General features: G+C 41.7%; 1 protein-coding gene across 6 annotated transcripts in view; it reads left to right on the top strand.

Annotated features, from left to right (window-relative positions):
• IRF2 (interferon regulatory factor 2) overlaps window positions 1–22,396 on the top strand; it is a 60,402-nt gene extending 38,006 nt beyond the window's left edge. For all 6 annotated transcript variants that reach the window (XM_067551658.1, XM_067551660.1, XM_067551663.1 and 3 more), the window contains 6 exons: window positions 454–630; window positions 3,352–3,398; window positions 10,790–10,904; window positions 15,252–15,416; window positions 19,641–19,687; window positions 21,610–22,396. In XM_067551658.1, the coding sequence (XP_067407759.1) occupies window positions 454–630; window positions 3,352–3,398; window positions 10,790–10,904; window positions 15,252–15,416; window positions 19,641–19,687; window positions 21,610–21,924 (866 nt within the window). In that variant the 3' untranslated portion in view covers window positions 21,925–22,396. The remainder of the gene's footprint in view (window positions 1–453; window positions 631–3,351; window positions 3,399–10,789; window positions 10,905–15,251; window positions 15,417–19,640; window positions 19,688–21,609) is intronic.

Here is a 22,396-nt window from a genome sequence, read left to right on the forward strand (position 1 = left end):
TCCCAACTTTATTGAGGGGCCATAACTTGCTTCCATTGAAGACAACAGTGAAACCTCATTGATTCAAATGGAAACAAAATTGAGTTCAAAGTCAATGGGAGTAGAGATGGCTCAGCAGCCCTTGTGCTCTTAAATATTAATACAGGTTCGAACCAGCCATAATAAAGGTAAATGCTGTAAAAGCTTATTCAGACTGCATCTGATTTGTAAAACCCATACTATTCCAGTCCTGGGCCTTTCCTGAGAAGAAGCTACCAATCATACATTCTAGAGATCTTCATGAAAATGAGATCACCAAATGTGCCTTCTCTAGCAATCTAAACTGTGGTTTGAACTTGTGTCTCCAGAATCAAAAGAACTGCACTGTCGCTAACTCATGGTGCTACTAGCTCTCCCCAGGCTTTAAAAAATGTTTAATATGTACCTAACTTTCTTTATTTTCTTGCTTGCTAGGAAAATTTCAACCAGGAGTAGATAAACCTGATCCAAAGACATGGAAGGCAAACTTCCGATGTGCTATGAACTCCTTGCCAGATATAGAAGAAGTCAAAGACAAAAGTATAAAGAAAGGAAACAATGCCTTTAGGGTTTACAGGATGCTACCCTTATCCGAAAGACCTTCCAAAAAAGGTAGACGAAGGGACTCATGAACATGAAATCAGTGTTAGGTACCTGGCTGGCTCTTAATTTGCTGATGGAGACTTTTACTCCAGAATCTGAGACCTGCAAAATATAGCCATTGTACCTTGGCTTCTGTGAAATCACGTGTATTTATCCAAAAGATTCCCTGAATCTAGGAACTTTTGATGAACAGGAGATGGATTGCATTCATTTAAAGGGATAATATACTCTTTTTGAAAAAGAGAGGATACACAGGATGTGACGACTGGAGATCAGGTGTCTGGTATAAATTGGTTTAGCTCCATTGAAGATAATGGAGCAATATCAATGAGCAGCTGAGGCTCTGACTCCAGATATCTAGTCTGTTTCATGTTTGGAGCAACAAGGGAACATGTTATGGTCAAGGTGTGACGTGGAAGTTCTGATGTTTGCTACAGTTTAAAGGGAAAAACCTGTCTATTTCTACAATGTTACAATCATTTCATCTCCACTCCCAAAAAGAAACAAATTGACGTTTTCCCCATCCTATGAAGTTGCCGACCACATGTCCTATTGGGTAGCACTTAGCACTGGAACAGGTATACTAGAAATGCATAGGTTGGAGATCTGTGCTTTGTAGCGGATACCTTCCCCCCCTTGCCTGTGCAAAACACCCTTTCTGAAAGAGGTGCAGGTGTGGATTGTTCAAGAAGCATTAACTTAGGTACAGGTATCTATCATCTTTTAGGAGGTGGGAATGTCACACAGAATGGCCCTTTCTTCACTCACCCACAGTTCCATCTTCCAAGCCTCCTATAGCCCAGTCTCCATACAGTGTCCATAGGGGGGGAGAAGATAGCATAGAGGCATCTCTGCCTTCCCTCTAGGCCTCCTGGGAGATTTCTGTCTGATCAGGGTATTCTCCTTTCATGAAAGGGGATTAGGGGAATAGTGGAGATGATTATAATTAACATAACTCATTCAGAATGTGGAGGCAGCCATCTTGCTGCCTGCTGGCAAATTAGGTTGGGAAAAAACCCCATCTAAGTTCGATTCACTGGCAGAAATAGGATACGTCCAGCGTGTAAATTAGCTGGGGTCTGTGTGGACATACCTTTTTCTAAGGGTTTTTTTTTTTTTTTGGTAGTTATGTTTTCTTCATAAACAGATAGTGGCTACTAATTTCAAAGAAAACAGAAAATACAACCCCTAGATCTAGTGCTCTTCTTCAGCCTGCTTCACATCCCACACAGTTCAGCCCAGTTCCCTCCCCCTCCCCCCCCCCCATGCCAGGTTCCCTACCTGAGTCCTCTATTTCTATCTGCCACTGTGTACTTATAGTTCCTATTAGTCTCTCTTCCCCCTCTCCCTTCTTCCTCAACTATTCAGAGATTCCCACACCAAACACTCTGCCCATTACTAACAAGCACACACCCTCCTTTCCCCCCCCCGTTCCTCGTGCTACCTGCAGCTAGGGTGACCAGATTGCAAATGTGAAAAAGTCAAGACACTTTTTTGTTGTGGGGGAGCGGTATAGTTGTGTATGTAAGACAAAGCTCCTAATATTGGATTGGTTCTAATAACATCAGGACACCTGATTACCTTACCTGCAGCCAAACACCCCAGTTGAAAGGCAAGGAGTGGCTGAGGTGATGCTGTAAGTATAAGATGAGTGTCGCTGTAGGGGAGAGACAGGGAATGAGGGGAAGGACTAGACCAAGCTATGGGGGGAATATCTACCAGATTGGGCACAGCAGATAATTGGTTTTAAAGCTCTTAGGTGTCATCTGCCTATGATGCCTTTTATAGACCCCAGCATACCTCGCTGCATTGAGTTACATTCAGTATAAATTTGGAAGGTTCTCTTCATAGCCATAAAGACTAGAAACATAACTTGTCTTCAAAATGGCAGCTGAGTTTTTGGAGCGCAGGTCTGCGACAAGGGCTGATTCTGGAATACACAAAGCCTTGTCTGTAATGGCATAATATGTTACCACCCTCCTGCTCTATCTCTTACTTAAATAAATTGAGGTACTAGTGGGGGGCAAAAGAAATTGGCTGGGAGGACTTTTACTTCACAAGGATGCTCAATGTCCTAGTACAAGGGATAAGTGAATCTCATAGTGTTCAAGGTTTTGTGAATATAGTGAACTGTTATTTGGATTCTCAACCCGTTCTCATTCTAACTGAAATTCATGTGTTTTTTTTTTCCAAATGTGATTACATTCGAACAATCATATTTTTCTAACTAAAGGGAACCCTGTGCTACATAGCAGGAATAGAAGGGCCATTCCATCCCTCCCACCTCCAAGCGAGGCTGAATGAATGGCTGACCTATGTACAGTGTATTGCATATACTGTATTTATTTTTCATTAAGAGTGTGCTTTCTCCCCCTTTTCTTTTTTTCACAGTCCTTGTTTTTCAATCAATCTTCTCTGTGTTCCATTTTTGTTCACTGTTTTTCCACTGGATTATTTTTCTTTCTGCCCCATCAATGCTCCTTTTTTTATAATCTTTCTAAAGCAGAGCGTGAACCCAAAATATTCAAACTGAACTTTTTGGCCCCTCAGTGCTGAAGTGGGTTCAAAATTAAGCATAATGAGTTCTCCCATCCCTTCCAGGTACTGATGTTTTGAGGCACCTCATGATAATTTCCTAGTTAGTGGTTTTTGGTTTTTTTTGTGGGTGGGAGGTGATTGTCTGTTCTTCTCACAATTGATTGTAACAAACCTTTCCTTCCATTGCTCCAGGAAAGAAACCAAAGACTGAGAAGGATGACAAATCTAAACAAATTAAGGTAAGAGTTGTCTGTCTCACAGTGAGAGACACTTTAACTTGTGTCAATAATTCTGTTATAATTTCTTTTATACCCATTCTAAAATAATATCAGAGCTACTTGCAGTCTGTTCAACCATCTTTCTTTGCCTGTCGTTTCTTCCCTATGTATTTAGAGTGACACATTGAGTTTCTTTAACATGGAGCTTGTTGTAACTGTGGGTGATGTGATCAGACTGGCACCAGTTTTTGTGTTGCAGCTGGATATTAGGACGCAAGCAGCTTTATGTAGAGCATGGTCCTAGACCACAAAAATACCCAGTGTAATTAATTTGTGATGCCGTTGTGTTGGAAATTAGATTGTATTTAGGTAAGAACAGTGGCTCTAATAGTGTTGCAGTCTGTGTTCATGACTCCTTTGCACATCCCGGAACTGAGCGTGACGCTTCTGCCAAAACATACTGTGGGCCTTAACTTGCAAATGCTCACTACCAAGTGTTGTGCTTCCTCGCTGGAGTAGTTCCATTGAAGTCATTAGAGACACAATGACGCACGCTCCATAGTAAGTGTTAGCAGGACTGGGCTGTAAGCCAGAAATGAATATCAAATCTCTTTCAGAAAAAACAACTGAAAACAAAGTTTACAGTCTCAAATCATTAGCAGAACAGGGCAAATCCTGCAAGCTTTTCTCAGGCAAAACTGTCATTGAAATCAGTGGCCACAGTAACGGCAAATTTCTCCACAGGTCAAAAACTGACAAAAACCATAGCTTCCTTGTAATGTATGAGTTGTAGCAGTGTCCTTAATGAGCAATGCCTGATTTCCGTGCCAATCCTTGTTAAAGAGAGACCAAATTCAGCCCCGACATTAGCAGGTTCAGGTGTCACTGGGTTCAGTGGGAATTTTGTCTGTTTACACCAGAGGAGAATTTGGCCCTAGCTGTTGTGAAGTCAGTGGGAATTCTACCTGAGTATGTATTGCAGAATCTGGCCTTATACTGCCCCTAATTAAATTGAAATTTTTGAGGAGGAGAAACTGTAGTTCCTATACATATGTAAGCTATCCCACTGAGCAGGCTCTGCATGCTATGGCCTCTCTTAGGGGCATGGAAAGGATTTTATGCATGTTGAACTCTTAAGATCCTTTTTGAAAGACACCCTTATTAAAATTGAATGAAGGGAAAAATTCTCCTGATGCATCACAAAATCAGATTTTCCACAGTTGGACAATGGCTTTCAGTGGGGAGGGAGGTGGCAAACAAAACCTGTGCTGGCATTTGTCTCATTTAATATATAAGTATATTGAATATTTCAGAATCCTGCTTTACTGTATTTTTATTTAGTTTAAGATTATTTTAAGACTACATTATTTAACCATGTTATCCAGATTAGATAGCCACCGGTATTAATTTTAATGTAAGTGCCGATCATAATTAGCACCCAGAGGGATGCAAATTGCCAGCAAAGAAATAACTCTCTACTTGTACCTTTCTCTGTCTGATGGGAAAAGCAGCTGGCATCCTTCAAGGCCAACTGGCTGCAGTTACATACTGTCTTCCCCCTCCCCCACACACTTCCTTTACAATCAAAACATTAAATAAATAAAAGCTGTAGCAGTGCTTGTCTTCATTAATGAGAAACGCTGCCCCTCCCCTACTCACATGGGTCCAGTCCCGTGAGCACTCATTACCGTAGTGGGATTATTGCGCATGGCATTATGCCTGGTCATAAGTGTTCGTAGGAGTAGGCCCCAAGTGTTGGAAGCAGCATCTTCCGGATATGTTATCCTGGAACGCTGGAACATGTAAGCCATTTGTCCATGCTTCCAGCCCACTCTTTATACACCAATGAGTTTAGCCCTCACCAGCCCCTTTGAGCTGGAGCCAGGATGCTATCCCAGAGTATTCTGTCTTATTTTAACTACTCTACATGTGCTGATGTTAGATTGTTTATATTTTAAAATTATTGCAGTCTCTCTACTCAACAACCATTAGAACGTCATCCATTGTTGCAGGAGTAATAGTGATCCTTAACTCAGACCCTGTCAGATCAGTGAAAGATGAACTAATTTACATATATTGTTTGAAAATTGAAACTCTTCTATAATTTTCAAGTCTACAAAGATGTTTGGTTGATGATTGGATTTTTTATTTTTAAACGAAAGCTATGCACTTAACCTTTAAAATAGTCTTTCATGTTCAGGAAGATTACTGGGAAACCTTTCCATGACATGATGCCTGTTAAAGTGCTTGAAATAATCCCGTGGTCCATAGTACACAGATGGAGAAGACTAAGGACTAGAAGCTGAGTGCTCAAAAGGAGCTAGGTGTTGTGACACAGGGCCTAACTTTGAGACGCTCAGAAAATCACAGGAACAATGCTGAAATTTGCAAAGCCTCCGTTAGGCACCTAGGCTCCCTCAATGAATAGGGAGAGAGAGGCACCTTAGAAAGCTGTTCTCAAAAGCCAGCATGTGAGGCAGGGAGCCACCCAAACTAGCCTATGAGAGAGGATGACAAGAGGACTGTATGCTAAGCCCTGCCCCTCTTACAGAGATAGATGCCCAAATCCAGGCTGCAAGGAAGTGCTGATCTCTATTGGTGATAATTCTCACCTTATAACTTTTGGCCCTTTGGTAAAGCACTCACCCGGAATGTGGGAAACCCAGGTTCAATTCCCCGCTCAGGCAGAGCGGGAGAAAGGTTTGAACAGTGTCTCTCACCTCTGAGCTGTGAGTTTTTCTGATGTGGGGCTCCCTCAGTCTCTCCTGCTGAATCTGTTCCACTGTGGAAAATCATGAAAGAGTGATTGGAGCAGGTGGTCTGGACCAAGGGTCTCCCATGTCCTAACTACTGGACTATAGAGTAATTCTCTCTCTCTCTCTCTCTCTCTCTTTCTCTGGCCCAGTGACTGTGGATAAAATTTAAATAGTCATGGAGCCAGAGAAATTGGGCCCCTTACTCCAATCACTCTTCCATTAATTTAAATAGTCATGGGGCCAGAGAGATTGGGCCCCTTGCTCCAATCACTCTTCCATTATTTATCCTCAATGGAACAGCTTCATCAGGAGAGACTAAGGAAGCCCTCCTCCCCGCCCCCTTGCATATCAGACTATCTTGTAGCTCAGTGATTAGAGCACTCTGCTGAGAGGTAGGAGACCCAGGTTCAAATCCTCTCATTCCCTCTCTGCGTGAGGGGGAAATTGAACCTGGGTTGCCTGTATCCCAGGCAACTTGGCTCCTCCTCCAGTTAGGCTTTGTTGGGTCCCCAATCTGATAGGCAGCCTCTGAATATGCCTACCCGATCGGCTCTTGCATGCAATTTAGGCATCCAAACATCTACGTACTCCAGGTTTATCTGTCACACTGGGGCTCAGATGGGAGGTAGGCATCCAGACAAATGCCCAAAAGCAGAGACATTGGCGCTGAGGGAACTTGTACCCTGCAAATGTAGGCACTGAGAGGGTTTAGATACCTATCCAGGAGTTTTGTGCATCACAGTGGAGCCAAAACTGGGACATAGATGCCTAACTCCATTTCAGCATCCAACCCTAGATCCTCAGCTCTCAGACACCTTTCTGCCTCCATAGTTCTACGGTGCCAAGGGCTGAAACAGCCCCTCATGTAACTTAGAGCAGCCTAATTCAATCTGCTTTAAGTTACACTGTCTGCAGCATTCCTGTAGGGACTGCGCCACTGACTAAATACAGGTTGGGACACAGCATCCTCCCTTCCTGCCTCCAGCATGCCCCTCCTATCCCTGTCCTGACAAATCCTTATGCTGGCTTTATGCCATCTGAAAATCCTCCAGCTGCTTCTTTGAAGTGGCTTTTAAGATCCTTCTGTGCCAACAAGGCCTTCGCTGGTGCATGCAAGAATCTGACTCTAATCTCAATGTCATCTACTGCTGATTATTAGTATTAATATTGATAATACACTGGTGCCCTGAGATCCCCAGTCAGTATGGGTAACTCCCTTGTGCCAGGTGCTGTACCAACATGCAATATTTGTTTTGCAGGTTTAATGTTAGGGTCCTTTTGGAAAACTACTGCCTAACTTTTACAAACACCTAATAGGCAGAATATTGTCTGCTAAGGCAGAAAAGTACCACTTTTATAGTAAACACTTCCACAGTTTGTTTTGAAGATTTTGGCTTGGATCAATTTTTGCTGTGTGGATGCAGAATTGGAGATCAAGAGAGGGGAACTGTCACAGTTCAGGGCAACTGCACCTGTATTTCCCCCTCTTGGTCCACCAAGGGCACCCACTCTAGGCTTCTGGCTCCCAGCTACCACCTCGCTTGGGTGGACACCTGTGTCTCTCCCCCTCCTGACCGAGGGTTTTCCAGATTGCATAGTACCCTGTCTACACTGTGATAAACCAAGCAAGCCAGACTGCCTAAACAGGCCAGCCTCTGTGCTTTGCTCTGTCTCTAGAGGCTATGGTCAGGTAATTGCCTACAGTTATAAGTTACCATGCAGTCCTTTCTAAGCAAGCATATTTATTCTTAAGGAGGAAGCATCACAGAAAAAAACATAGTAAAAACAATAAAGGAGTCTATACACATGCTAATAAGTATACCAAAGATTATCCCTCTCTCTTCAGCAGGGCTGTGGTAGGAGTCAGTCCTTCAAACCCCACCAACGTTTTTTCCGTGGTTACATATTCATTAACTCAGAACAAACATCCTGACTGGGAAAATCAGCCTGTTTCTTTATATAGCTTGGGCCTTTGATAGTCAGATTCTGGGGAAAGGTAGTCATTTGACAGTGATCCTGTCTTCAGCCTGTAACTTCAATCGGCTGGGTTTTTGCATAAATGGGGGGGAGGAATTTGCATTCACCTCCATCTAGATATTTCCCAGGAATTCCACTTCACATGTATTCTCCCAAAAGATCATTCTTGTCTGCCACATTGTTCAATATAGTCCTTTGATCATCCAGGCCCACAATAATACATAACCTTTGCATTTAACACACTGGACTTCAAAGATAATTCAACTCAATTCAATAAGTGTTTTCAAAGATATTTCAGGAAATTTCCATATCTGTCACAGGAATTTTAAAAAGCTCTTTAATATATTTGAACAATCAATAGGCCAAATTAATCCCGAGTATAGCTCCATTTACTTCCCCTGATTTACAGTAAGGATGAATTTGACTCAATATCTTTTAGAATCTTCCTATTTAGTATTTTCTAACCTACTGTACTTTATTCAGCATCCACTGCTAACAAGAGAAAAACTGTTTTTCACTTTAATTTCCACAATCAATTCTGATTTTTTTTTTTAAATCACAAAAAATTGGTGCATGTCCCCCAGAGAACTTGGGTCCATTCTGATCTTTAGCTGTGGCTGTAAATTTATCCTGCTTGTGTCCATCTGACTCTGTTTTTCGACAATAGTCCCTATCTTGCCCTCAATGAAATCAATGAGAATCTTGCCATTGATTTCAGTACAGGCAGGAGCAGTCCTGCTGTAGTAAGAATAAATGCTGGTTTTTGAACTTGTTTCATAGCTTATCAGGTACAGTGTATGGGGACTGTAGCAGGGAAATAGCCCACTGGAACCCGCCCAAGACCAGCAGATCAGAACCTACAAGTGCATGTTCTCACATGTATGCATCATAAGTTATCCATTCAGAGAGATTTATAACATGTTACAGTAAGGTAGCCAAGCTTTGAGATGGTATGAGTACAAGTAGTACTCATATACATGATACAAGTGCAAGTATTAGCTTTATAATGACATACATCCACAGAATCCACTGATCCCCAGAGAACAGCCCCATATGCTTCATATTTTCCTCTGTTCCTGATTGTGTGTGTGTGTGCGCGCATAGACCAAAGGCCTGATTCTCTTCTCACTTACACTCATTTAAATCAAGAGTAACTCCACTGATTTCCATGTAGTTGTTCTGGTATTAAACTAGTGTAAGTCAGAAGACAGTCATGGCCCAAGTAACCTAGAATATGAGTTCCACTTTGTGTAGTCCTAATCTTTCTTTGCTATCCACGGATCCTTTATGATGGACCAGAATTCATCCTTTCCAGTTGTGGACTGAAGATACTGATGCTTTGATTTATGGGGCTGACATAACTGGTATCACATATAAAGGACCCGATTCTCATTTATGCAAAGGGCATTTTATACTGCTCTGGCAGAGTAAAGGGTCCTTCAAATGGGACTAAATTATATTTTCACTCACTTTAGGGTTCCATTGTACAGACAGAGAATTACAAGTAAACAAGAATTAGGACCAAAAATTGTAACTTTTTGGTTGGTAGCACTGCAGCTATCTTACCAAAAACTATCCAGTTAGAGCAAGCTCATTAGACAAGGGACATCACACTGTCCCTACAGTCTCTCTGGCACCTTGATCATAGAGTTTATTAGACTTACAGAGTGAAGGGCTGGGAATGGAAAACTTGAAGCTGAGTTCATCGTTGCCCTGTACTTTGTATATTCTTTTATACCTGTGTAAAGTGAGTATAAAACGCTACCAAATCAGAGTAGTATCATTTTAAACCTACTTTACACTCATTTTGCCCAGATGTAAATGATCACACAAGTTTCCAGGCAAAATTGAATCAGGCCCTTACTATTAATGCTGGCATTGTCAGTCCAAAATCAGATTTTATTCTCTATAATGTATAGGCCTTGTCAGGGTTTCAGCAGGTAGAAAGGCTGATCTTGCAGTTAATCCCTGTTTTAAAAAATGATCATGACCTATTAAAGAAATCCCAAGTTTTTGTAATAACTTCTACAATATATTCAAAGAGAGTTACATAGGTTCCCCAGCTGACACACAACAAAATGCCTAGAGGTATATTGCATATAGAATAGGTGTTGCTTTCCCAACAGAATTGCCCAATGGCAACAGTTATGATGAGACCGAGAAGGTTTGATTTAGTGTAAATGCTTTTGTTTTATTTTGGACTCTTGTGATAGAGAAAAATTAAGGATAGACCTTAGTAATTATTGTACAGACACCTCTGGCATTATTTCAGAAAGTATTCAGTGCTGCACTATGTTTGGAAAGGAGTTGAGTGAGGATGAATTTAATGAAACGCTGTGTCAAGGCAGTGTTTCAACCTCATTACCCCCAGTGTTTATCTTTTATAACAAATAGTGTATTAATTTATTGTTCTTTGGAGGCACGCTGTCAATGTGAAGAGTGACTTTTAACTTCAGTTTAAATGGAGAAGGCTTGGAAATGTAGTAAACTCTGGCCTCCTTTTGGAGAGCTTAAGTATTGATCTTCCGCCTGCTTCTAACTGGGGGCAGTGAGTGTGACATGCAGAAACTAATTTGATATATTGTGATCTTGGCACAAAGAGATGAATAAAGAATAAAGTCAAAGTTCCTAAAATAAACCAAAACTAAATCTGACACAACTCCACTGTTTTCATTCTAGCAAGAACCAGTCGAGTCATCTTTTGCTGTGACTAATGGAATAAATGAGGTCTCTTCTGATTATTTGCTATCCTCCACTATAAAAAGTGAAGTTGACAGTACTGTGAACATTGTAGGTAAGTGCTTCCAGTGCATACTTCTCACATGTGGTAAACCAGTATGCATGTATCTTTAGACTTTAAACTCAGGTTCATGACATAGATGGTATCAGAATAGCACATATGACTGCATAAAACTGACCTTAGCAACAGCATTTTACATTTTGGAGTATGCTACAGTTATAAAATGTAGTTAGTAGGACCAGCTTTGTGGTCTAAAGGTTTGCTACAAACCCAGGATGTGAGTTCAGGTCTCTAGCTCAGTCCCTGGCTCCAAAGCCAGCAGGGGCTGGGAGCAAAATGCTCATCTTTTGAGAAAAAAGCACTTCTCATCCCTTTGGTGGCCCTTCCTGACATTAACCAATTCCAGAGAGAACCATATACAGCATTCTACAGCTAGGTTGATACTTTATCCAGTGCATGGTGGGTAGTAACATTGGGGCATAGAAGGTGAAAGAGTTCTCATGATTCCAAGATGGCTTGATGGGATTTTTACAGGTTGCCATTTTGGTGGTGGTTTAAAATATATATATTAACAGGTTAAACATGATGTGACCCAGTTTTTTTTAGCTGGCACCTCAGTAACAGAATATGCTGTTATCACAGTGTTAACAGCAAAGATCAGTGAAAACTGCCTTTAAAACTGGTGCGTTAGGAATGAGCTGACAGAGTGAAATGTGAATAATTATTTCTTAGCAGTGTAAGTTGGGTTATATTTTGACAGCTCTTTGTTGGCTGTAGTTATCATTACAGTGAGGTTCTTGGAAATGGAATCCAATCACCACTTGGCCTAGAATTTCTTTTTTCTGTACAAGGTGAAGTGTTTGAAAATATGTTAATTTTCTCTTTGAAGAGATGATAGGTTTTAGTTGCAATGACTCATTTTATGTCACTTTTTGGGAGGCTAAGTGTAGGCTTTTTTATCGAGATACTTTTGTGGATGGAAAATTTATGGGTGCTCCTGCTCTCCAGGGAGCAGTATATTTAATTGCATTTTATTTTTGTGAGCATGTTTAGATTTCTGCTCCTTCTATTACAGAGGGTCTTAAAATTAGCCTTGGAGGAATTCCAGCACTGTAGTGAAACATACTTCCCAAGTAAGTCAGATCCACAAGCAAAACTGAAATCCAGAAGGTTGATGTGGAGGCACTGGGATGAAACTTTATACATTTTTGCTTTATTTAGCAAACTATAAGTCAAACAATGGAAATGTAAATCCTTTTGGGGGCATATCAAGCCTGATCCATAGTCCACTGAAGTTGATGGGAATCTTTCTTTTGACTTCATTGGCATTTGGACTAGACTTATAGAGCTCAATTCTGTGAGGTACTGAGTGCTTTCAACTTCCATTTAACTTAATTGGAAGCTGAATGCCCTCTGCACATGATAAGAGGTTCTCAGTAGTTCATAGGAAAAGGCCAGTAGATGACACTAACATTTATCAGAGTCTGGTCTATGTGCTATAATAAAAATAAGGAAAGTCACTCAGGCAAACAGAAGTGAATCCAAATGTTGTAGGGCTTTATTTTTGCCATTGTTCCTAGATATACATCATTCATAGCAGGAAAACCTAGGGCCAAATCCTGCTCCAATGAGTAGTCTTCATTTAACAAATAAAGCTGTTGGGATCTGGTCTGTAATTGAGAGCATCCTGTTTGTGTGAGTGCTTTCCAGTTTAATTACCTGTGCTGTGTGCTGCCTATCTGAACTAAACAAGGAAATCCTTATTTACTATTCCAAGCAGTTTTTCAATACAAGCAGCAAAAAAAGGCAGAATAAATTAATTCTGTGTGTGCTGGGGAGGGGGATGAGAAGTGGGGAAGGGAGAGGGAGAGAGGGAAACAGCACCTGCAATGTTTCTAGCATGGTGCAGCTGAGGCCAAGCCCTTGGTATTTTGTCCAAGCCATTAGTATTTTTGCTGATCAGCACTGAAGTTATCTCTGGAGGTTGGGTAAGAATTCTCCAGGGACTGAAGAGAAAGATAAGGCCATGAAGGCAGAGTGTTCTTAATAAGACAGCATTGCACAACACTGTGGTTTCACACTGATAAAAATGAACATGGGATGTTTTTTTCCCCCTCTTTGCTCTTATTGAGAGCTTGCCGCAGAACCAGGAGGAATGTTGTTTACAGTTCAACTTAGTATCTGGAGCAAAATGGTAGGAATTTTAAATCAGGCTCATTTTAAAGAGGATAGTCAGTTTCTGTTTAAAGTTAAGGGTGCTGGGATTGCCTCATAAAATACACATTCTGGTTTAGGGAGGTTTCCAGATTAGCTACTTGTCTCTTTACAGAACAAAATGATATGCAATTATTTCATTTGGAAAAAATATTTCTTTCCTTTTTCTTGTTTAACACTTTGGTTAATAACAATGGCATCTGCAGTTGTTACCTCTGAGAAGAATGACAAAGTTCGTCCATCATACTTCATTTTAGAATCTTGGCATCAGCATGGGGCTAGAAGAAATGTCTCCCCTACATCCCTCCTGTTACAATATTGTGTAATTCCCTACATGCATTATGGTTACCTTTCAGCTTGTTTCAAAGCATCCAATATTGACCACTGTCAGAGACACAATACCAGACTACATGAACTGTTGTTCAGATCCAGTATGGCAATTCTTATGTAAATCTTAAAATAGGCAAATCCATCCATAATTTTATAATCCTTAAATCTAACAGTATATCACTACTCACACACCTCTCTGAATCAAATCCTGCAGCACATATTCTTACAAAACTCCCATTGAAATCCATGAGACATTTGCCTGAATACGGACTGCTGGTTTGGGCCTGCTACATTCAAGTGAAATTATAATATAATTCTCCCTCTTGTCTTTGATGATTGTGAATTCTGAGGAACACGCACAAGACTAGCTCTAACCCTGAGCTTTCTATCACCTGCTGGTTATTTTAGATTAATGTTTGTGCACAACTTCTGCTTAGCAAATGTATATCACATCAGTGCTGGAATCTGTGTTAATTTAAAAAATCTTACATAGTGTAATAGGGGGGTAGACTACGTACTGCAGGGATGCTCTTTATAATATAAAGCCCCTTAACATTTTCTACAGAGATGATGCATTTTATTAATGTTACTGTTTTATATTGATATTGTTGAGATCACCAAGGAAAAGAAGTAGTACAAGGAGGGAGTTAGTCCATGGTTTGAACACATGACTGGAAGTTCTGGGTCTTCTTCCTGGCTTTTACCTTTGTTTCACTGTCAGTTAATCTTTGGGTGCCTTAGTTTACTCATCTGTAAGACAGTTATAAAAATATTTAGTTGTCTCATGGCTGTATTTGAGTGGCTCCCTAATGTCTGTAAAGTGTTTTGGGATTACTGGATGAAGAACTTGCAGAATATTAAAGGCTGCCTCAACTTTGTAGAGAAAAAAAAGTGGAGCTTTTTCTAACCAAGATGTTGAGCAGAGGTTACCTGCTGAACTTGCAGCCTAGAGATCATGAAATACATTTCAGTCACAGACCCTGGTGTTTAGAGGCTAAAAGCTCAACATGACTTTTTATGTTCTGTAGCTGGTATTGCAGGGGATGGCAAAAACCCTAAAAGAAGTGCCCGCCTCATTCCTGTCTCCCAGAGAAACTCTAGGCCAGATTCATCCCATTTTTAAGACCACTGAAGTCAGTAGAGTTATCCAGGGATTAATTTGGGCCACTGTCTAAATGAGTTTTGAACCACTGTGCCTTGTAGTATGTGATCTATATCAGGGCATCCAAAGTCCACAAAGCATTGGCAACTTGCCAGGAGCTGCATCTGACTTACATTAAGAGGAACATATTGCAGCTACCCATCATCATTAATACAGAAGTGCAACCTAGAGTAATCACTGATTCTAGCGAGTAATGTTCTCATCGAAACAGAGCATTGCTTGCTGAGCCCTGTATACTCTAGTGAGGCCTCATTTCTGTATTAAAGATGAGCGTAGCCACAGGCTGTATTGTGGAACTCTGAGCTACCTCTGGCTGGGGGCCACACTTACTGATCTGCTTCCACCCATGGACATACTTATTTTCTATGTTCTGATGACTCCTGGTAAGTAACAGGTTTGCCTTTACAAAAGGCATGGCTCTGGAAGGCTCCAAAGACATTATTGCACAAACCAGGTGAGGTTTAAGCATTTCCAGTGGTGACAACTGGAGAGGAAGGAGGCAGCTTTGAAGGTGTTGCAGACTGAAAACATTAACCAAAATTTCCTTAGAAGCCTTGTTCGAAACAATCAGGCATGGAGGAGAGCACAGAAACTGTAGTGAGAAGACCATAGTTTAGCTATTAACCCAACAGTGCAATGTGTCTGATAAATCAGGGGGTCTTATAAATAACCTATCTCTTCCTTCTGATATGAAGTTGTAGGACAGCACCACTTTGATGGCAGTACTGAAGAGCAAGTGATAGTTGCCAATCCTCCTGATGTTTGCCAAGTAGTAGAGGTGACAACAGAGTGTGATGAACAGCCCCTCAGCATGAGTCAGCTGTACCCTCTGCAGATCTCCCCGGTCTCCTCTTACGCAGGTAAGTCATTCCTCAAAAGACCTTTCACAAGATTCAGGAAAGGTGAAAGGGCAGTACTGGAATATTACACAGGCAGGCCTAAGCAATTAGGCAGATACCACAGTTGGAGAAGTGGTGGATGGTTTCTTTGCTTTGTACCTTTGGGTAGTTGACAGAGATTCTGAAACATTTACACTTTGTTGGTCATTTTTTTGGATTTGAGTTCTAATACTTCCAGGTATATTCCCTAGTTTTACGCTGGGAAGCCAGAAAGCAATATCTATTTTAGGTGGGAAACATAAGCGCCAATTAAGTAACTAATGGAAAATAGACCTTTGTAGGTGCAAAAGCAGTTAGGGATGTACATCTTTTATTAGAGAGACTGTGTCAATTTAAATGATGGGTCACTTCACCTTGAATGGTCCATTAGAACATAGTTTCTCAACCTGTGGTACAGGGTACGTGAGACACAGGCAGGGGGTAAGCGGCACAAAACCCATTGAAGGGAGGCGAGCGCCAGCCGTCGACTTCTGGGAAAGCCAAGTGGCAGCTGCCTGCTTCCCGCCCGAACCTAGCTCCCAGCTGGGGGGCAGGCGGCCCACACAGCGTGATTTGCCCAGGCCTGCACCCCCCTAGGGACGGTCATGGGGAGCACTGCTATCCACTCTGGTGGGCCACTTGTGCCTGCTCAGACCTCACAAGTGACCCCACCATCAGGCCATAGTGATTGGCTGGCGCTGACCTTTGCTCCTATGTGGAGGAAGGGGAGGAGGAAGTAGGGGAGAAACAGCAGAGGGTTTTGTGATCTGCCACAGCCCCACAGCTCTGCAGAACTCTCCTGCTTTACGAGACATACAGTCGTCCAGTGGTAAAGGGGAAAAAGATTGTATTTCTCAGAGTAGAAAATTGAGTGTTGGGGTACTTATTAAAATTTTCAGAAGTTAGGGGGTACTTGCTACTTAAAAGGTTGAGAAACACTGTATTAGAATAAGTGCTGAGTGTTTATGCTACACTATCTGTTCGACCTTGTATTTAGCTGTGACACTCTGAATACCTTTCTCAGACCTGAGGAGCTCTGTTTAGCTTGAAAGCTTGTCTCTCACACCAACAGAAGTTGGTCTAATAAAAGATATTACCTCACCCAGCTTGTCTCCTAAGGCTGCAAACAAGTTTCTTTCCCTAGTACACCTTTGGTTATTAAAAGTGAGGTTATTAAAAGTGAAAGACAGTTAAAAATCCAGTGTTTCTGCCACTTTTTATACTCTTTCCTTTTTGTATTTCTCTCAGCTTGAACAGTGAAAATCAATTACGTTAGTTTCACTTTTTGGACATTTTAGCATCGCTTTCAGATTCTTAGTCCTGAAGTTTTGAGGCTTTAAACACTGATGGAGAATGTTTATTTGTTTAAAAACAACTGTTTTCATTGGATATTTTCAATCTGGAAACATTTCTACTGGTCTCACATTTTATAAAAGCTTGCTTTTACAACATGCAAACTTTGGCCAAATTTAAGTTGACGGTGTTATTCTACTGTTACCAGCTTATGGTCCTGATGTTGTTTTTACAGTTATCATATTTGCTCTTCATCTCACGATTTTCCTTGATTGTTCACTGTCATTGGTCTAGAGATGAATTCTATTTTGAGAGGCCCAGGAAGTATAATGGCCTGTTTTCTCCTCCTCTTCTCTCCCTGTACAACCTTGTTTCTACATATTGTATCTCTCTCTATCCACTCCGCTTTTCTTTAACATTTATCATACTGTAAAGCAAGAAAACCTTATGTACAGTATATTTTGTCCATTTACTGTCTACATGTAATTCACATCTACTAATTGTCACATGGATTGTCCCATGTAATAATTACAGGGAATAAAGAGTCAAAGCCTGCTAGCCTTACTCATGTGGATAGAAGCTTGTTCCACAAGTGGCTTCAGTGGAACAATTCCAGGTGTGCTATATTGCATAATCCAAGGATGCCACCTCATTATGCAGTAATTTACCACGACCACACACGTGTAACAACAATTATTTTATCTCTGCTACCAAAAAGTGATCTGAGGTAGCAGGTATACCACACAAAAATGTCTTCTTTCAAAAACCTATCCACCCCCTTTTTGAAGCCGTTCAAGTTAACAACGCTTGTTATTGCCCTCATGAATCCTCTGGTATTTTAACTAGTGTCTGCAAAATTCTTTAGTGCCAGCCTCATTCTTTGCTGACCTCATCTTGTTGACAATCATTCAAATAGTCTTGCAGCCTCTTTTTGCTTTAGAACATTGTGCATTCCGGTGACCGTCTCCTCTTGCCAATGCTGGAACCTTCTCTTGCTCAGGCTTTTGTAATATAAACACTGAGGACAGATTCCTTCTTGTTTGCATCACAAAATTCTTTATTACCACACATTTCTGTACATCAGAGTATCTGTTTCATGTCTGCACATAAATGCCTTCTATCCATGTCATTCTCAAATTGTGCCCCTCCTCTTCTGCACAGATTGCTCTCCTGCCTTCTCTTCCCCATCCTAACATGTAATTTGGCTTAATTAGCAAAAATCACCTTGCGGCAACTCTGTTATCCAGGTCAGCAAATGTGAAGCCTTGCAAAGTGCTAATCGGAGTCAGAACTAACTATTCTGCTACAGCTGTTTTTATATAACTCCCACATGTGGATACACTATGTTGCAATAAAAGTGACTTTTCCAAGAATGCAATGATCCCATCTATTTTTCTTGGCACTGTATGTGACATACAGGAGGGTCTATGGCCCACTCATCCCCCTACTGTTGCTGTGTGTGCATTTGGGGTACGAGACAGGAACACAGATGTGATGAGACGTGTGGAGGTGGAGGCATCGGGGGGATGATAAGATGCATGTGTGGGTACAGTGGTTAGGGGAGGGGTATATATGTGTGGGAAGATGCAGCCGTTGGTGGGATGATGGCAGGGATGTGTGTGGAGGTGCAGTGGGAGGGAGTGTGTGAGTGAGGTGCAGTGGTTAGGGGGTGATGGCAGAGGTGTGTATGTGTGGAAATGCAGTGGTCGGGAGTGATGGCAGGTGTGTGTGTGCGCGTGCAGATGCAGTGGGTGAGGGGATGAAGAAAGGGTGAGTGTGTGTGTGTGTCGGTGCCTTGGGGGTGTTGATGGTAGTGGTGAATGGAGGTGCATTGGGGGATGGGATGTGTGTGTTGAGCTGTCATGGTTGGGGGTGATGGGAAGAGGGGGTGTGGAAGTGCAGTGGGAGGGGGATGTGTGTGGAGGTGAAGGGATTGGAGGGGTGATGGGATGTGTGTGGAGGTGCAGTGATTGAGAGGATGCTCATAGGTGGGTGGCAGGGAAGGTACAATGGTTGTGGGGATCTTAAAAGGGACGTGTGGAAATTCAGTGATAGAGGGACTGGGAGTGGGATGTTAAGGGCAAGAGAAGGATGAAATAAAAGTAAATGAGAACAAATTCTATAATAGCAGTAACAAAACGTGTTGAAGACTAGTCCTTGAGCCTGAAAGTTTACATAGAATTTATCAAGGGAAAGCAGCTTAATCTGTCTTTGAGTGTGTAATGTTGCTAGGGTTGTCAATTTTTCAAAACAAGACCTTACAGGCTCCCCCATTGCTTGCTGCCCACGACTCACCTGCCACCTGTAGGAGCCAGGCCGGGAGGAGTGGACATGGAGCCTGCCCGCCTCCCAACTAGACACTCCACAGGTCCCCTTTCGACCAGACTTTCCGGTTGAAAACCGGACACCTGGCAACCCGCGACCGTAAAGTGGTGTTCTAGGTAACCAGCACAATGGTGAAGAGGAGAGGGCCCTCTCCCCTTCCAATAGTCTATCAAGGGAAAATAAATTCTCTCCTTCACCCACAGTGATAAGTCTGTTATGTATGTGCTTCTCTTTAGCATTTTCTACCTCTTGTGTAGTCTGTTCTCCTGTTTGCAGTGCACAGACAGATTTTATCCTGGTAACCTTTTTGTTTTATTCTGTTCAGGTGCTCACAGGTTCAGCAAGTTGTTTTATGTAGGCCTCATGTTACAGGTCTGGAGTCAATTCACGCATGACAGGGAATAAAGGCTGTTGTACTGTTTGTTTTATTTTATTTATTTATTTGTGTGTTTCTTTTAATCTTTGCTAGTTCTAGAAGAGGTTATTGGGACCTGTTTCTTAGAAGTGGGTATTGTCTGTGTAGATGGATTTTGATACTTCAGGTAGAAGGATGCCGACTTTCATTTTTACTTCCATTTTGTCCAACAGAAAGTGAAACAACAGACAGCATTCCAAGTGATGAAGAAAACACAGAGGTAAGCACTTGGTTTTATAATGCGCAGGAGAAATTCTTCAAGAACAGTGACGCATATTGTGGAAATTCTTTCCCACTGTTCCCACCAGACTATATTTCTACTCAGACAGTATTAATTTTAATAGTGGAGGAAGAACTATATGGAGACAAATGTTCAGATGCTTGTAAAAACTCCTTCTTGGTCTTTCAAAATTACAAGTAAACTAATGCATCCAGGAAAGTCAAATGTATGCTTTGGAGAGATGTCATTTGTGGAAACAAACAAACACATTTCTTAATAAAGAGTAAAGCAACAGAGAGAGGCTTTGTGTATGCATGTGTTGGTGTTATTGCTCAGTGCTTGCTGGGTAGTTTAGTATTTTATCTTAGTTACGAGTAGCCCTGTTTGGATTTTCTTATATGTCATCTGGGCTCACACAGTGGCAAGAAAAGGTGATTCTGATGATGGAAAGACTTGTGCAAATGTGGTGCATGTAGCTTTCCTAACAAGTCTGTCTTCATGCTTTGACTGAAAAGAAATCAAAGGAAATAATACACAACCATGAAATATTGCATGGAGCTATTTCTTAAGACCTAACAGAACCAATGGACCAATTTTTCATTTGCAGCCTCTAATTTTGCACCTGCCAAAATGCATGCACATGTATTTGTACGTGTAAATCATGTAACTAGACATAAAATTAGATATGTATATAAGAGACAAGGCTGAAATTTAGCTTCAGGATTTCAGCTTCATATTCCTGAAAGACTTCCCTGCGAGGTCCTTTTCTTGCTCTGTTTAAAAAAAATGTTGGAATCCTTTTTTGGGGGAAAATTCTGTTATGAAGTCAAAAATGAACAGCAATATTAACTCTGCTGTCAGTGTCCAGACTTTAATGTTAAACCAGCTCTTCATCTCTCATCATCCTGAATGGGGAAGGGAGCTGAGGGCGCATGCACACAGCTAATGACATTTAATACCATAAAAGGAAGTGAAAGTTCTCTAAAGGCTGCAATAAAGGGATATAAAAATAGCACCTTGCAGAGTAGTGTGCTGGAGTACAGCTGAGCTGCTACCTGCTGCCAGATGCAGGGTTGGTTGTAGTAGGGCATGAATAAGGAAATTGACCCCAAAACATTGCTGATCGTTTGGGCCATATTTTCCATCCTGCTGCCGAAAACTCAGCAGACTTCCCTAGAGCAGTCTGAACAATCTGGGGATGAGAAATGCCTCTACTTGCATACCAGTGCAGGGCTTAGGACTATCTCTATAGTAAGATTACCTTGCTCCCCAGTCTCATAAAAGTCACTTCCTAGGTGTACACTGGGTGTTCGACAGGCATTAGGGGATGGAGCAAGTGCTCTCTGTGGCATGATCCACTACAGGCTGCATAGATATCAGAGTGGAGAGCCCATCAAAGAATAATGCTAGCAGTGTTGACTGTGAGTAGATTCTGTGCTGGCTAAGCCACAGGAAAGATCACTATGTTTAGGCACTTGGCCTCTGTGGATGACCAAACTTTCCTTGGATTCAGGGACTGAAACCCTTGTCTATTTCAAGGAAGAGGGAACCCCTGATAGACCAATGAGGGAAACTTTGTAGGTTGAAGCTCAGAGTTTCTTGTTCCCTGTACCCATTTTTTCCAGAATAACTGAGAATAACTGGCCTTTGTTTTCCATCAGCGGGGCAAGTTGTGCAGAGGAACAACTAGACTTAAGAGAATGGGACTCCGGAGGGAGAAGAAATCACCAAGTCACAAACAAAAGGCTAGAAGCACAGATGTTAGTGGCCATTCCTTAGCACACGGTCCTTTATTTGGCTACAAGACTGTAATGCAATTTAGGTCATGACTGAAAGCGAAAAGAGAGCGGCCTCTGTATCTGTTATATTAAGAGGAGTAGTTTACAAAATCACATTCACTAGCACGGTCTTTTTCTTTTCAGGGTCGGCTTCACTGGCAAAAGAAAAGCATTGAAGGTAAACAGTATCTGAGCAATTTGGGTATGAGGAGTACTTCCCATATGCTTCCCAGTATGGCTACCTTTGTGACTTCCAACAAGCCTGACCTTCAGGTCACCATCAAAGAAGAAAGCTGCCCACTGCCTTACAACAGCTCCTGGCCCCCCTTCCCAGATATCCCTCTCCCACAAGTAGTGTCTTCAGCTTCTGCCAGCAGCAGCAGGCCAGACCATGAGACACGGGCTAGTGTCATCAAGAAAACATCAGACATCACCCAGTCGAGAGTCAAGAGCTGCTAAGTTTTTGACTGTCTCTCTAGTTTGGGTTTGTTGTTGTATTTTATGTTTCTCTAGAAGAGGTGCAACTCTGATGCACATTAGACAAATCTAAGGGAAAGCCTTGACAATGTAGAACATTGCTGTGTCCGACTCCAGTACTGGAGCTTTTTAACTCAGGACTCCAGCCATCAGTATGTATACCTGAAACCAGATGGATTTCCAAGGTTACTGCATAGGAAAAACAGAACTTTGGCCCACTTATCTAAGTTCCAGTACTTCATAAGAGGACCAACAACCACAAGGGAAGTGGTGCTGCTGCACTTCTTGCAGTCAAGGCTGTGATGGAACTGAAAGCCTCAGAATGGAAGAGAAAATGTGAACTAGCTGGAATTTTTTTTTTTAAATAAAAAATCTATTGTGAATATGTACATAGTGCAGTACTAGCAACGTTGCAGTCTGCTTCTGCACCTTATTAAAAAGCACTTACAAAAAG

Source organism: Emydura macquarii, unplaced genomic scaffold, assembly GCF_026122565.2.
Source record: "Emydura macquarii macquarii isolate MOO-44397 ecotype Brisbane River unplaced genomic scaffold, CSIRO-AGI_Emac_v2 contig_1363, whole genome shotgun sequence".
Taxonomy (NCBI): Eukaryota; Metazoa; Chordata; order Testudines; family Chelidae; genus Emydura; species Emydura macquarii.